Raw genomic sequence first — 17,406 nt, forward strand, 5'->3', positions numbered from 1 at the left:
CCAATATATTGTCTTTTATAAACTTATGCCTGGGTGAAAAGAGGTAACCAAATTATTATCATATACTATACAATTTAAAAAGGTTATTTTCCCTTATGGCTCAAGGACTCATTTGTTGGCATTTAATGGAGGTATGAATCTTAATTATTCAGATCTTAGTCATTAAGTGAGTTTGTTTTTTAGATCTGAATCTTAATATTTCATATTTTAACCATTAAGACTGTTTGTTTTTTTAATTTTACGACTACTCAATAGGTCTGAATAGATCATAATGATTAAGATCTATAACAGAGTCTTAATATCATTAAGATGTTGTGCATTCAAGAATTTTGTAAAAATGATATTTCACTATTGCTCCTATACTTTCACCACTAATCACCATCACCACTCTATCATTGTCCCCTACCATTATAGACTACCACCACTCAATACCCAATACCCAATACCTACCACCCATTACCACCATCCTCAGCCATAACCACCACCACTGCCAAGCATGAATGTTAGTTACCACTTCTACTGGCCATCGTTTATAACCATCACCACTAACCACCATTACCACAACAATCACCAATCACCGCTGTAAACTACTACTATATATTCATCATTATTATCAATCACCACTACCATCAAATACCATTGTTAGATAATATTGTCATTCACCATCTACTGCCTATAATCACCACTATCAACCAACACCGCCATTAGCTACTATCCTATCGACGCTCACAACCGCCACTGTTAGCCATCACCACAACCAACCATCATATTTTTTTAAAAAATATTTATTAATATAATATTAAATTATTAGTACTATTTAATTTGAATTTATACTTATTAAATTTTAAATAAAGATAAACTCTACACACTCAGATATAGAGAAAACAAGCAGTCTTAATTATTCACTATTAAGATCTTAATATAACATCTTAATATTTAGATGTGTATTCATATTCAGATATTTTAATCTTAGTATACACACTAATATTCAAATGTCTATTTAGATTCAGACGTCTTAATCTTAATAATAACAAATGACGCCTAAATCCCCCTTTTTAAAACTTAACTTTGATGAAAATTACAAGAATGGTAACCGGGAAGGATGTGATGTTTGATTGAACACGAAATTTTATTGTTTCATTTTATGAGTTGATGTTTGACCGAACACGAAATTTGAGAAATAAATAATTTTAAAATATGTGATACATATCAAGTCATAGACATTTGTGATAGTTATAAATCAAACCTGTTAAGAATAAATAAAAAATTATAAAGTTAAATTGTTCTAAATATATAAAAGAATATCAAAAAATATTTGTGAATTTAAATTCTCAAAAATTATAACGTCCCAAGATGAAAAAAGTTAAAAATTTTATTTTGTGCCTCACACAACTGACACTAGTTATATAAGGCCGTGGTCACAGAATTTTGTGGGCCCAAATGTGTAAGATACGAGTCCACAAATATTTGAGATAAAAAAAAAACTCACACCACTATTGTAAGTTGTGTGAGTCACACCGTAAAATCGCTCAAAAATTTACTCCATAATCCATCATCTTCACTAAATTATTAAAGTCCCAAAAATATACTCGTAAGAAAGTACTAGGAATACTAAACTACTCATCTGTAGCGGCTCTGCTCCCAAGTCTGCATCTCTTTCCCTTAATCGGACGGATCTCAAAAGTATCCCCACACCGATTCCTCCCTCCTCCTCCTTCTTGATTCATCCAAATCCCTTCAAATCTATACGTACAGTATTCCTGTATCTATTATCTATCCATTTCCCCCACACAACTAAATCTCTCTCTCTCTCTAGTTGAGTTGTCACTGTCTCATGGCTTCTTCTCCTGGCAATCCAAACCAGCCAGGTGGTTCAGGACCATTCGATATGCACAAATTCTTCAAACCAAACCCCAATTCACCAAACCCTATTCCCAATCAAAACCCTAATTTAATTTCCTCCCCTTTCCCACCTCCTAACGCTTCTTACCCTCCACCCACCGTTGCCGGCGCCGGTGCCGGAGGGGTGTACCCGTATCCACCTCAAACAACAGCAGCCCCATTTCACCACCACCACCCTCAATTCAATCACCCCCACCTAGCCCCCCAATACACCACCCCACTACCTCAACATGATACCACCCAGTTTGCTCATCAGCAAAGATCCATGTCTTTCCCCACCCCCCCTCTTCAACCACCCCCACCCCAACCTACTAGTCCTCACCAATTCCCTAATCCTAACCCTAACCCTGGTGCTAGGCTTATGGCTTTATTGAGTGCTCCCCCTTCTACTCTTGAAATCCCTCCTATACAACCTACCACTTCTGGGTCAGAGCTCTCTGAATTTTCCTCTGGCCCAAATGTCCCGGGCGCGGGACCTATGAGAATGGCGAGCAGCAAGTTGCCTAAAGGCCGGCATTTGAATGGTGATCACATTATGTATGATATTGATGTTAAGTTGCCCAGCGAGGTGCAGCCTCAGCTCGAGGTTACTCCTATTACAAAGTATGGGTCGGATCCGGGTCTTGTATTGGGTCGGCAAATTGCAGTTAACAAAACTTACATATGTTATGGATTGAAATTGGGGGCTATTCGGGTTCTTAACATTAATACTGCCTTGAGATCGTTGCTTAAAGGCCTTGCGCAGGTTGGATTTCTTAGCTTAAATACACAGTGCAAAGACATTTTTACATTAACCTGTTGTAGTAGATAAATTATCATATATACTAAATTACCAATTAATCCTTACCAAGAGATTTACCTGTAATTACTTAATAAATGCGGGATAATCATTTTAATCTGTTGTATGAACCTTATAGGAAGAATGTTACAGCTTATGCTAGTTGCCGGGCGCAATATCTTAAGATTGGTGTTTTATCTGACATGCATTTCAATTATGGAAAAACAATAATTTTGTCGAAGGACATTGGTCTTATGCAGAAGTTTTGATAATCACAATTTCATTCATAGTCAATGTGCCAGTTGCGTGTGAGATAGGAATATGCTTTATTTCGTCAGTTCGTAGGATTTGACAATAAGCTTAATACTAACACGTGGCATTTAGATTGAACTTTGTCAAGAAAAAGAAAAAGAAGCAGAAACAGAAAAAGGATTCAACTTTATCGCCACTCTCTGATATCAGGTATAAAGTTGTAGTCCGCACGTGTTTGGGGTTCTATGGCTTTCAACTGGAAGACTTCCATTGTACTTTCAAGTTAAGAATTTAAGACCATCCTATCATACTTGGAGCTGCTAAAAATAGTTGTCCTTGACTTCTGGTTAGATAAACAATAGTTATTCATGACTTCGGCATTTGTTTATTACGTGGTATATATCTTGAAGTGAGTGTTATTTTATCGATTGATAATGTATAAATCCGTTGGTACTAGATCTTGTTTGGTTCAAATAGATCTAATTGATCTTGTGAGAAGTATAGAAATATGATCTTTATAATCTGCTTTCTCCTTCCCTTAAAAAGACTATATTTTATTCATCTGGGGACCTTGTTTGTTCTTTCAGAGGGTCACAGACATGGCTTTCTTTGCAGAGGATGTTCATCTCTTGGCTAGGTAGGGGCTCCGTACTTTTGTACTTTATACTTATGCAGTATGTAGTTTATGTTTCTAATTTGGTTTTGTCTCAGTGCGAGTATTGATGGCCGGGTTTATGTATGGAAAATTACCGAAGGACCAGATGAAGAAGATAAGCCACAAATTACAGGAAAGATTGTCATTGCTGTTCAAATTGTGGGTGAAGGGGAATCTGTGCACCCACGTGTTTGTTGGCATTGTCATAAACAAGTATCTACCTCTCTCTCTATTTGGGTATTGTTTTCTTCTGTTGATGTTGTGCTTAACTTTTCTTATGTTCTCTTCAATAGGAAATTCTCGTGGTTGGAATCGGGAGACGCATTTTGAAAATTGATACCACTAAAGTGGGAAAAGGTTCAGTTTTTTCAGCTGAGGAACCTCTCAGGTGTCCTGTTGACAAGTTGGTTGATGGGGTACAACTTGTTGGTACCCACGATAGAGAAGTGACTGATTTATCAATGTGCCAGTGGATGACCACGCGTTTGGTATCTGCTTCAGTGGATGGCACGGTTCGTGAGGGTTTTGCTCTTTGTTGTCTTTTAATCTATTTGATGCAATGTATGTGTATGTGTGTATATATGTTTATATTTTACTTCAAAAAAAAAACTGCTTGATGTAATGTTTCTTGGCATAACCTCTATGTAACTGTTCATATAAGTCCACATGTTTTCGCTGTGAAAATGATAACTCAACCAAAAACTCAGACGCCAACGTGTTATTCACTAAATTTTTAGAGTCAAGTTGCTTGTGTTTGATGACTGATCATAAAAAGACAAAAGTTTGCTTGTATTTGATGAGATGGTACTCAGGGATATTTTAAAAAACTACTTACTCCTAATTGACGTTTAGAAGTTTCTAAGAATAGCATGTAAAATCCTTTGGTTTCTGAGGTGTTGTTCTTTTCAAGGATACTTGCATGTATTAGTTCCTTGGGTTATATGCATTTTTTATCTTTTATGTTTTGGACCCATTTAAAACTCTGAAAATGAAACAAACAGGATAAAGTATGATCTTGATTGCAAAAGGTTGATTTGTTGTATTGCTATTTGGCAAAATTTGGATGCTCTCTATTGACTGGTGCATGTGGATTTTATCGTGATTCCAGATAAAGATATGGGAAGACCGGAAGTCACTTCCTATAGCAGTTCTCAGGCCTCATGATGGTCACCCTGTTAATTCTGTTACCTTCTTGGCTGCTCCACACCGTCCAGATCACATCGTACTCATCACTGGGGTATGTGCTAATGCATTTTGTGTTGGTCACCTTTTGTCAGAACATCAACCGTTTTTTCTGACTAGTAGTTTTGTTTCTTAGAAAATAACATATTCTCAGATGCCATTTACTTGCCGTCCATGCTAATTTGCTCAAAACTGTTTCTCAAATGCCATTTATTGCCCTAAACAAAATCATATTCTTGGAGACCAGTTATTCTTTGTTCAGAATTTCAATCGCAACTCTATTTTTTCTTCCCCATGAGTTTGCCTCGTGGTGGTTCTTGAGTTTGAGTTGACCATTTAAAGGTGTTCAGGGTCCTCTTAATCGGGAGGTAAAGATATGGGCATCAGCAAGTGAAGAGGGCTGGTTGCTTCCTAGTGATGCTGAGTCATGGCGCTGTACACAGACATTGGAGCTGAAGAGTTCAGCTGAAGCTCAAGCTGGAGAGGCATTTTTTAACCAAGTTGTAGCCTTATCTCAAGCAGGTTTGCTTCTACTAGCAAACGCAAAAAAGAATGCTATATATGCTGTGCATCTGGAGTATGGCCCAAACCCGGTGGCAACCCGGATGGATTACATAGCAGGATTTACAGTTACCATGCCAATTTTGAGTTTCACTGGGACGAGTGATCTATTGCCCAATGGTGAACAGATTGTTCAGGTGTATTGTGTACAGACGCAGGCCATTCAGCAGTATGCTTTGGACTTATCCCAATGCTTGCCACCTCCAACAGAGAATGTGGTTTTCGAAAGGACGGAATCCGGTGTTTCGCGTGATGCTGCTAGCATTGAAGGATCTGCTCCTGTTGACCCCCCTAGAAGTAAACAGCAGGAGCTTCCTTTATCTAGTTCTGCACTTAAATCATCTGTACATGAAGGTGGCTCTGAGATATCACCAACAGCTCGACATCCTACAAGTACTGCACCTACTGAATCGGCCACCTCTCAAGAATTAGCTTCCTCCATTATAGAAACTAAATCGTCTACTTTTCCCACTGTAACTAGTGATAGTGATATTGCCCCCATTGCATCACCTCCGCCTCCTTTGAGTCCTACATTGTCTCGAAAACTATCTGGTTTTAGAGGTCCATCAAACAGCTTTGAGCGTGGCACCTCTGATAATGAGCAAGTTGGGGATCCAAAAGTTGTTGAATATTCAGTTGATCGGCAAAAGGAGGGCACAACTCCAAATGTGTCTGATGTTACTTCCTTGGATGATGAACCTAAAAATGATGAATCTAAACTGTCACAGAATGATGTTCCCTCGGGTATCAGTCCCCCTGTTAAGTTCAAGCACCCAACTCATTTGGTGACTCCTTCAGAAATATTGATGGCTAGATCATCCTCTGAGGTTAACATTGTTAACGAGCAGAAAAGTGAGTCAGAATTGACTATCCAGGATGTTGTAATTAACAATGACGCCCGTAATGTAGAGGTGGATGTTAAAGTTGTTGGTGAAGCAAGATTCAGTCAGAAAACTGATGTTGGCTCTCAAGAAGAACTTCATTCTTTTGTGTCAGAAAATAAGGAGAAAGCCTTTTGCTCTCAAGCATCTGATCTTGGAATAGAAATGGCTCGAGAATGTCGCGCTTTATCTCCTGAAACCTATACTGTGGAGGAATCTAGGCAGTTTGATGGGGCTGGCAGAAGTGAGGGACCGTTGCAACCTTCAAGTACACTAGAGGAAGATCGTGACTCTGCAAAGGAGACCTCTGAAAAGGATCTGGACTCAACAATGTCAGTCACTGTTCATCAAGCACCAGCTCCCACTGCAAAAGGGAAAAAGCAAAAGGGGAGGAATACTCAAGTATCTGGGCCGTCATCATCATCGCCTAGTGTTTTCAATTCAACAGATTCTTTGAATGAGGCTGGTCTCAGCTCAAGTACCCCTTCTGTGGAAGCTGCTTTCTCACAAATTCTGTCCATGCGTGAGATGCTAAATCAGGTGCTTCTTTTAGTCCTAAGAGCATATGTATTTGGATATCTGAAGTTTAGTGTTTTCCTCATTTTGTTTTTCCTTTTATTGAAGGTATCTATTTTCATATATATATATATATATATATATATATATATATATTTTTTTTTTTTTTGTGTTTTGTTACTTAGTCATGCATTAGCTTTTAGGTTGTTTCAAGTTACTAAGAAGTTGATTTCATCATTTTTATCATTCATGAATGGTGTGGTTCCTTGCTTGATATGCCACCTGTAGCTGCCTTTCTACTCTCTGTTAGGGTTGTTTTCCCATCTACTAATTAACAGTTTTTTTGCAATGGTCCTTGCCCTGGCTGATCATCCTCCTGAAATTTGTTGAACAATTGTTTCAAGTTTCAAACTTTTGGTGTTTTTTTTTTTGTGTGTTCACCTTCTGGAACTACTTTATCAGAATATTCATTATCAAATCTTCAACAGCTTAAATGGTTAAAGCTGAACTTTTTGTATATTCTTCTCCGTATGAGAAAAACATTCATGCTATTCAAAAAACTAGTATCTATAAACGTGCGTTGCACGTCAATAATGACACATGATGGTTTAAATATTTATTTATATGAAGAAATAATAAAATTTAATTAAATAAATGATCAATTTTAGTCATGTTAAGTAGATAATTAAGTGTTGTAGTTTAAAGGTATCTAATGTGATGGTATCTTACTGAACACTTCTTTATAGACAGTGTTTTTTTGTATATGTTTCCTTCTAATGCTTTGGTTACTGTTGTGGTAAATATAGTTCAATATTTAGGATGTTTGTCCTTGTGCTTTATTTATTATAACTGCAAAATATAAACATACTGAAAATTATTTTCACACAAATTTAAAAGGATATTCTTTAGTTTCGGAAGACGAAAGTTGAATTCGGGGATAAACACATACTTAGAAGCATATTGACCAGTATCATAAGTTCTGCATGTATGACGTTATTGTCAAAACTTCTATATACCATATGTGTACTATTACATAAGCTATTCGGCGGATCTAAGTTTTCAGTAGCATGACGGGCATAAACCTATATGCAATGGAAGATCAATTTTAACTTAGTCTATTATATATATGGTGATACTAACATACGAAAGAAATAATAAACTTGACAACAAACATGTACGGTAGAAGGCCAATTGGTATTAAAGTATTTAAGTATTCTTCTTGGTAGTTATTGTTGGTATCATCTTCTGTTGAGTCAAAACTGAATAATATTTTGTTTTTACCATAAAACTTAGCAATCAACCTTTTATTTAGTTGATCAACATATTCATTTCTGCTAGCTAAGATAGCTCTTTAATTTCTATCATGTAATTTGCACAAATTGTCTTTTAATCTAGTGATGAAAATATTTCCCTTATTAAATGTACTACTATTACCATTGGGGTTGATAACCAAGTGTTCTAGAAGAACCAAATCATCTTTTATTGGATGCTCTTCTTCATTTCCGACACGAAGCAAGAAGTCACTAAGTGTTGGATCTTTTCTTACTTTTACATTTCTTGTCATTTAAATATTTTTCATTTGAGGTCATAAGTATAATTTTGGTAAGCTAGCTTTTACAGTTTCTGCTTTGGTCATTTTTGGAACTACCGATCGTACTTGACAGAAATCACTTTCCAAACTATTACTTTTCTACCAAACGGTTCATCGATATCCAATATATCTCTAAAACTCTGGGCGATTGTTTCGATCGTCTGACGCTTAGCCAAAAGCACTTCATCCCATATTATCACTTTTTCTTTCCTTATAAATTTAGTACTATTGATCTGGTGTGATATATTTGTGATGGTTATTTCAGTTATTTGAAGAGGTATATCAAATCTAAAGTGAGTTGCACGACCTCATAATAAAATCGTTGTTGGTACACCACTTGTTCTTATTGCTAACAATATCATGCCTCTTGATATGACATTTGCAAGTAATGCATGACATAGGAATATTATTTCGATTCCGCCGGAGGCATCTACAAAGGATAATCCCGCTATACCAGGATCGATTTTTTATAATATAGTCTTGAAAGCTTATTCTTTTCAGGATTTAGTTTTGTTTGTGCTTCCTCAAAGACTTGTATGTCCTTCTTAATATTATATATTTTTTTCAATTTGAAAAATAATTTTACTCGTATGATGAATTTAAAAAATAATTTAATTGGATTCCCTTGCTAAATAATTAATTGAAAGATTTAATTATTTGGTTTTAACATAAAATATAATTTATTTTCTGTTGATTTAGATTCTTAATATTAGTTCATCTCATGTTTGAATATTTAACCGTGATTATAATTTTATCCACCATAAATTTTATTTTCAAAGAGTAAAAAGATCGATGACATTCCACTTTTAGATCTTTATATTTTCAAAATCATTAGTGGTATTGGCTCTTACCAACATTTTTCTTTCTTTTCTCTCACATTTATGTTCTTAAATATTTTCTTAGTTGTTCTTTAATAACTTGGTATATTTTTCTATATTACACGAAAAATTAATAATAAAAAAAATTATTTGAGTAGGGAAGCAGTTCAAATATAATATAATAATATATTATTGTGGGGATTTTTTTCTCAATTTCAACGCTTTATGCAGTCCGTTTAGCATTAATTTTTTTGTTTGTATTGAATATTATAAAGTGGTAATGTATTACCAATATGGAGTATTCTTATGAAATTGATTTTATTAAACCTTCCTACATATTTTTAATAAGAATTCAATAGACCAGATTGTATTAATTTTAAAATCTTAAATATTTAAAAAATTAACATAGAAGTTATTGTAGTCCAAAAAATTAAGTTATTACATCTATGTACTTTCCCTATGAGTTCTTCTGTTTAATATTTTAGGGGTATTTTGGTCTATCAATATTATATTCGTACTTTTATAATAATATAGGCTCTCCTGTTTCTAAATGGATTTGGACAATATAACACGTTTTCAAATTAAATTAGTAATAGGAATTTTTTAAGAAGTATATCCCAAAAGTAATAGGATTACAAGGCTAATATCTATGCCCGAAAATAATTATACTAATAGGATTCCTAAAAGTAATCATGTAGATTTCTAACGTGAAGTATTATGTCCTAAAACTAATAGGATTACAAAGCTAATGTCTAGAATTCCGATTATGTCCTTTTATTGTGAGTTATTATGCTTAATATAAAAATGTTATTTTTGTAATCCAATATTTTATTCATGCTTTTATAATAATATAGATTATGTCATGCATTGAAGCTATTCGAGGATGCTGACAATTTCATCCTTACTGCAGTTACACGTTATCAAAAAAATATTGAGTTAATTACGTTACTAATCCAACAAAAAACCTCATTTTAATTATGTTCTGTCAAGATCTTATTCTTATGTGTTCTCTTTTTTCTCTGTTTGCTGTTTCATGTAGCTTCTGACTATGCAAAAAGATACACAAAAGCAGATGGAAATGATGGTTGCTGTCCCAGTGACCAAAGAAGGAAGAAGACTTGAGGCTGCTCTGGGACGGAGCATGGAGAAATCTGTCAAGGCCAATTCTGATGCTTTATGGGCTCGTTTACAAGAAGAGTGTGCAAAACAGGAGAAGTCTCTTCGTGATCGTACACAACAAATGGCCAATTTGATCTCTAACTGCTTAAACAAGGACATGCCAGGGCTGATTGAAAAATTAATGAAGAAAGAACTAGCAGCTGTTGGACAAGCTGTGGCACGCAGTATTACCCCTACTATTGAGAAAACTGTATCAGTTGCAATTTCAGAAGCATTCCAGGTTAATAATATGAAAATCTGAACCTTTGCTTGTATGGATTTGTTTGTGGTGTGACCGAATGTTATGGTGCAGAGAGGAGTTGGTGACAAGGCAGTGAACCAACTGGAGAAAGCAGTAAACTCCAAACTTGAAGCTACTGTAGCTAGACAAATCCAAGCTCAATTCCAGACCTCTGGCAAGCAAGCTCTGCAGGTAAGCATGGGTAGCTTTTTATTGAGCTAATGCCACTAATGTGGGTATAAAAACATTTTCCTCGCATTGTCTTGCTCATTTTTTTCCTAATGACTTTATAATGCCGGATTCTAGCTTATCTTTCCATCTAGCATAATGGACCTAAGAGTTTAACTTCCTGATCCTCTCAACTTGCTGCCCTTCCTGCTGCCTCTGTGCCACCCCAGAAATTCAGAGATATTGTACATTTCAAATCAGTGTTGGATGTGTCTTATTTAATGGCATTGGAACTGTCATGCAGGAAACACTGAAATCTACTTTGGAAGCTTCAGTGATCCCTGCCTTCGAGATGTCATGCAAGGCAATGTTTGAGCAAGTAGATTTAACATTCCAGAAAGGCATTGCTGACCACTCGGCTGCTGCGCAACAGCAATTCGAGTCCATGCATTCCCCGTTGGCACTTGCTCTAAGAGTATGTATATTTTCTAATTTTATTTATCCTTGTGTTTTCTTGCTAATCTTTGTTAGACTGCCATTTCTCTGCTTCTAGTTTATCTATACTACATCAAGTATATTATGCCTTCACATGCAAGGTTGGTTGTATCCAAGGGTATAATCCCTCCACTTCTTGTGTTGACTTATTTTTTATCCCTTACTGTGTTTTGAATTCAGCAAAATACTTTTTCTTCGTTTGATCTCTTTCATACCATCTTTCGGTTCAGTTTGGTATAGTGGGTTCAGGGGTGCACGTGTTTAGTTGTTTAAATCTTGTAATGCTCTACAGTGATATTCTTGGCCCAAGGTTTTCATGTTTTTGCTCAATTTTATCTTTGATTAACAACTTATTGAATGACGACTCACTGATTACTAACTATACACTGATCTCCGGAAATGATTGCCTTTCTTTCCACCATGCAGTCCGAAAGTGGTTAAGGAAAGTTTCAATACAAATTAATATAACAGAAAAAAAAAGCCATGCTCTCTTTTTAGTTTTTACCATCCTCATTTGTCAATACAACATCACTATCATATTCTCCAAAAAGGTGAAAACACAGGATTGAATATAATACACCGCATCTTACTTTATCCTCATTTCTCAATACAACTTTTTCTAATATTATATTCTCCAAAAGCACGTCATTAAACTTAATACACCACATGTTCCGCTCCACAAATAAGACAACTCATATTAGTTATTACAGTGTATGTTCCGCAAACAAGATGAATCACTTTTTTCAATCGCCTTAATAGACGTGCAGAGTTAAATTAAAATAGTTAAAATGGAAAGAGGGAAGTGGTTCTATCTTTGTTTATGTTCTTCTTTCCTCGACCTACTTTGTAACCTGGTGGATGTGTTGATATAAAAGATAAAAAATTGATTAAATGATGAAGTCTGGAAACTAGTGAGCTCTTGTCCTCTTTGGAATTAGACACTCATTGGACTCAATTTTCAGGATGCCATAAATTCAGCGTCGTCAATGACTCAGACATTGAGCGGAGAGCTGGCTGATAGTCAGAGAAAGTTGCTTGCTCTCGCAGTTTCTGGAGCAAATCCCCAGTCAGCAAATCCGCTGGTTAGCCACATGAATAATGGATCATTGCTGCATGAGAAGGTTCGTCCTATATTCCTTGGTGGAGCAAAGAATTAACTGCTCATATTTTGCTATTAAGAATTTGTTGATTAAGTTTTCCTGTCTTTTTGTCTTGCTTTACTGTACTCATTCATATTTTTATGTCTGCAATAGATTGAGACACCTCCAGATCCAACCAAAGAGTTATCTAGACTGTTAGCGGAGCACAAGTATGAAGAAGCATTCACTGCAGCGTTACAAAGAAGTGACGTATCAATTGTCTCGTGGTTATGCTCTCAGGTATGCTGTTTACATTGGCATTTACTTACTGATAGGATTATCATGTACTTTAAGGTCAGTTGCTGAGGAATATTTTTTAATGGGAAAAAGGGAGATTAATAGGGTCCAGGAGAAGAGAAACAGTTAGGGAAGGGAGAAGGAAGAGGGGGCATCATAACGTTGACAGTGTTCTTGTACAAAACAAACAACTCGGTTCTGCCATTACTTTTGGAGCATATTATTGGCTTGTTTATTAAAAGTTCTTACCTCGAACCTGGCTGTACATTGACATCCAATAAATTGGGACGATACTGAGAAGAAAGTTCTTATCTCGAACCTATCCAAAGAAAAAGTTTGTAGCTCGAAATGAAGCATTTCAAATTTCTGTTAATGGTAATAAATTCATATGTGCTTGCATTCAATTGTTAGAGATATGTACACAATTGGGGGGGGGGGGGGGGGGAATGGTATTCTTCACTAACAAATTGAGGACGGCATTCTGTAGTGGAGTCTTGATCATTTCTTGGTGTCTTGTACCAGGTTGATTTGCCAGGGATTTTGTCCTTGAATCCTCTTCCTCTGAGTCAAGGAGTGCTCCTTTCACTTCTTCAGCAGTTGGCATGTGATATTAGCAAAGAGACAGTCCAAAAACTATCCTGGATGAGGGATGTGTTAACTGCCATAAATCCAACTGATCCGATGATCGCAGTGCATGTGCGGCCCATCTTTGAACAAGTATATCAAATATTACACCACCGCAGAAGTATTGCTACAACCCCCGCTGCTGAGCTTTCAAACATTCGGCTGATTTTGCATGTAATCAATTCGATGTTGATGAGTAAATGATAAAAAATATGAACATGTGTGGTGAATATACAAGCCTGTACAAATCCTAGGAATATCCATGGAAAGGCAAGTCGTACGGTAGAATTGAAGTCTGCACCAACCTCCTATTATCTCTTTTTGTTTTACCTTTTCTAGGTAAAACTGTAATCAGTTGGGTGAATTTTCCTGTTGTAGAGACTTAGCACAAAAAAAAAAACGAATACAATTTTCAAGTTGTAGAGTTAGTATTTTAGGGTGAGTTTTCCGTATATACAGAATTTTGACTTGTACATTGTTATTATACTCCAATTTTAAGCGGGAACTCAGAAGTGTTGTTTTTATACTCTTCTAATGATCTTATATGTGCGAGGAAAACTCCTTTTTTATTTTTATTTACTTATGTAGTTGAAGTCTGGTCCTTTATGTTGGACTGTCATTTTGAAGTCTGGTTCCTTTCTATTCTCCCGTGGGAAAAAATTGAACTGGAGTTCCGTTTTATCTTTTGGAATTTGGACTCCCATTAGTACTTTATGCTTGCTTGTACTGTCAAATTTTATCTACATATTATTAGTTTTTATTATGATGTGCTATTCTTAGCTAATGTGATGTGCTATTGCACTTGGTATGTTGTTGTATTCTTAGCTAATATATCCTTCTGTATGAGCTAAGTTAGAAAGCTCTTATGTATGAACCAAAATTTCTAAAGTGATGTGCTATTCTTAAGCAATATACCAATTTTGCACGAGCAAAGTAAGAATGCCCTTCCTTATCTATAAAACAAAGTTTCTTGTTACTTACCAAGTACCGTATCTATACGAGAGCTAGAGGGTTCTTTTTATTTAAGTAAATATGAATAAGTAAATGATATTGTAAAAATAACTCTACAGGAGAACTCAAGCTTGCAATCATGAATTTGAGTTTAAGTTTTGCTTATTTCATTTACAGATAAAAACCTTCGTCCTTTACTTTAATAGTCACCTGAAGAGAGGATGGGATTGGGGAGTATCATCTTCAAACATATGTCAAGACCTTAACCCACAATTTGATTTTCATTACATAGGAGGAGTTTTTTCTCCTGATTTGTAAAGGTTATTAGAGCTTTCGCTGAAATGTGAATTTATTTAGTTTTAGATGATACATCTCGCAAACCCTAAAATCAAACAGAAATTAAGATGAACAAAACCAAATTACCTTGTTGTTCGTTATAAAAAAATTACTAGTAGCATATTTTGTTTAGCTAACTCCACAATCTAATGGAGACATCCTACTTCAACAGTTCAACCCACATTATCCAAAATACTACGTAGTAACAATAAATAGTGAAATAACATACTATATCTTCCCCACTTTCTTTTTAACCCCCCACTCCCGCGCTGCGCCCCCGAAAACTTAAATAGTCCCACACTTCGAAAACCAAAAATTACAATAATTTTCGTACTGCTAATATTGTATACGGCCGAAATAGATTTCGGCCTTCGTACGATTGATCGAGGTCAATACATAATGGATCAGAGAAAGACTTCGTAATATCGAAATGGGTTCCGAAGGTGGTACAAACAAAGCCTCAGATTTCGGGTATAGATTGAACGCCGAGTTCGAATTCATTATCGAGCTCGAGTCCGAATCGAACTATGATGAAATGATTTCGAGCTTAAGGGGCAGAGGCCAACCGAGATCGAGTTCGAATCATCACTTGATTCCGAGTCCACATTGAGCTCTAAAAGCAATACCGACCGGCATCAAGGCCGATCAAGCTCGAGCTCACAAACAAGAGCCGTTGCAACCGCACTAAGGGAGAGAATCTTGGCAGGAATTGGGGAAAAGATAATTCATCATGGGTTCTCCACTATATATTTTTTATTATAGATAAAGTAGGATCCCTCTACTATAAAGAGGGGGATCCTTGTAAGCATAAGGGACATTCACATATTATAACAAAGACAGCTTTAGAGAGATTAATATCTTTGAGCTCATTTACTTTACTTTGTTCATCAATACTTCTTTTTCTCTGCCTTATATTTCATTCCATTTGTCAAAAATATATATTTCTATTTCACTCTATAATTTGTACAAAATTATATCACGTATCCTTAGAACCATACACAAATTTAACTCTATCCGATTTTTCGAGTAAACAGTTTGGCACCCACCGTGGGGCTAAGGATAACAGTGGTTATTTGATACGAATCCGCAAAAATACACCATTTTGCGCTTGTTTCCGAAAGTATTTTTGATTTCGGATTAGCAACAATTAACTATCAATCAAATGGCCTTACCTAGCGACAACGAAGCTGGTCTTCAAAATCAGAACAACAACTTGACACCCAGTACCGAAAGACCACTTGTCAATGCCGCTGGAGCTCGAATCGAAGTACCGATGGATATCAATTCGCATGTGGCCATTGAGGCGAACCTACATTCTGAACCTGAAAATAGCAATCATGGCGGCGTCGATCTACACCTCGAGACACCCATAATATTGAGGAAAGCGGAATTAGCTTGCGTATGATTTTTGAAATGTTGCAAGCTCAACAGTTAGCGATAGCTTAGTTGCAGAGTCAAACACAGGTACCGAGCAGATCGGAACCCACTCCACCCCGAGAGATCACCCGCAGAACAGAACCAGTTGTAGCAAGGTCAAACGAGCAAGAATCGGGGACTAATCCCAGAGTTATTAAGATGTTCGAAGAACTGACAAAACAGATCGAAGAAAACAACAAAAAGGTGGAAACGTACAACTCCAGGGTTGATCAAATCCTGGGGGCACCCCCCAATATTGAAAGGCCTAGATTCCAAAAAATTCGTACAGAAGCCTTCCCCCCGAGCGCGACCCCTAAACCAATCCCAAAGAAGTTTCACATGCCCGAAATTCCTAAATATAATGGGACGACCGACCCCAATGAACATGTCACCTCTTACACATGTGCCATTAAAGGAAACAATCTAGAAAATGGTGAGATCGAATTTGTATTATTGAAAAAATTCGGTGAAACCCTGTCAAAGGGGGCAATGATATGGTATAATAATTTACCATCTAACTCTATTGATTCTTTTGCTATGCTTGCAGATTGCTTTGTAAAAGCACATGTCGGGGCCATAAAGGTCGAGACCAGAAAGTCGGACCTGTTCAAGGTAATACAAAAGGATAACGAGATGTTAAAGGAGTTCGTATCTTATTTTCAAATGGAACGAATGGATCTTCCACCAGTCAGAGACGATTGAGTTGTTCAAGCTTTCACTCAAGGTCTAAACGAACGAAGCTCGATGGCTTCACGTCGGCTGAAGCATAATCTGATCGAGTACCCAGCTATTACTTGGACCGATGTGCACAATCGATATCAATCCAAAATAAGAGTCGAAGACGACCAGTTGGTTTCTAGGTCCGTTACTAAAAGAACTACCAATCAAAGTTCGACCATAGACCGATCCCGTCCATATAGCGAAAATCCTACAAGCTCGGTCTGATAAAATGGCAATCAACTACCAAGCATTGGAACGTGTAATGCCTAAAATGATACTACTGCTAAGTATCCGAGGCCTCCTTAAAATCAACCTCGAATACTAGGGGGCATTGTCATTGAACATATCTGCGATGATTATCAAGTTCGGTGCAAATGAAGTTACTTCGTTATTTCATGGCTATATTGTTTCGACAGGAAAAATTGTAAGGGCCAAATGATCAAACGAGCCATGCCCATGTAGTTGGCCCAAGCCCTGACACAAAACATGAACACATGTATAATAACTTACAAACGAAAATTTCTTCTTTACCGATATCCAAGAAAAAATCCTCTATTTTCGAGATCTATTATACAAAGCCTAAGGGCTACCCCGACTCGAGTTCGAGGAACCATTCTTACTTAGGTACTATCTACTAAGCCTACGGGCTACTCTTATTTCGAGTTCGAGCAAGCACTCACCCGACCATTATGCCTACGGGCTACATTACTTTGAGTTCGAATCATTCACTCGACTACTAAGCCTACGGGCTACTCTTATTTCGAGTTCGAGAAAGCACTCACTCG

At 36.6% G+C, this 17,406-nt stretch overlaps 1 protein-coding gene across 1 annotated transcript; it reads left to right on the forward strand.

The window, feature by feature from the left end:
- The first annotated feature begins 1,596 nt into the window (after positions 1 to 1,596).
- Positions 1,597 to 13,722, forward strand: LOC104121675 (enhancer of mRNA-decapping protein 4-like). Its single transcript, XM_009633726.4, has 12 exons — positions 1,597 to 2,647; positions 3,520 to 3,569; positions 3,644 to 3,800; positions 3,881 to 4,099; positions 4,696 to 4,824; positions 5,120 to 6,751; positions 10,176 to 10,535; positions 10,608 to 10,727; positions 11,008 to 11,178; positions 12,161 to 12,319; positions 12,452 to 12,577; positions 13,097 to 13,722. The coding sequence occupies exons 1-12, from the start codon at positions 1,835 to 1,837 to the stop codon at positions 13,400 to 13,402; spliced, it is 4,242 nt and encodes a 1,413-aa protein (XP_009632021.1). The 5' UTR covers positions 1,597 to 1,834; the 3' UTR covers positions 13,403 to 13,722.
- The last annotated feature ends 3,684 nt before the right edge of the window (positions 13,723 to 17,406 follow it).

This window comes from Nicotiana tomentosiformis, chromosome 7 (assembly GCF_000390325.3).
Source record: "Nicotiana tomentosiformis chromosome 7, ASM39032v3, whole genome shotgun sequence".
Classification (NCBI taxonomy): Eukaryota; Viridiplantae; Streptophyta; class Magnoliopsida; order Solanales; family Solanaceae; genus Nicotiana; species Nicotiana tomentosiformis.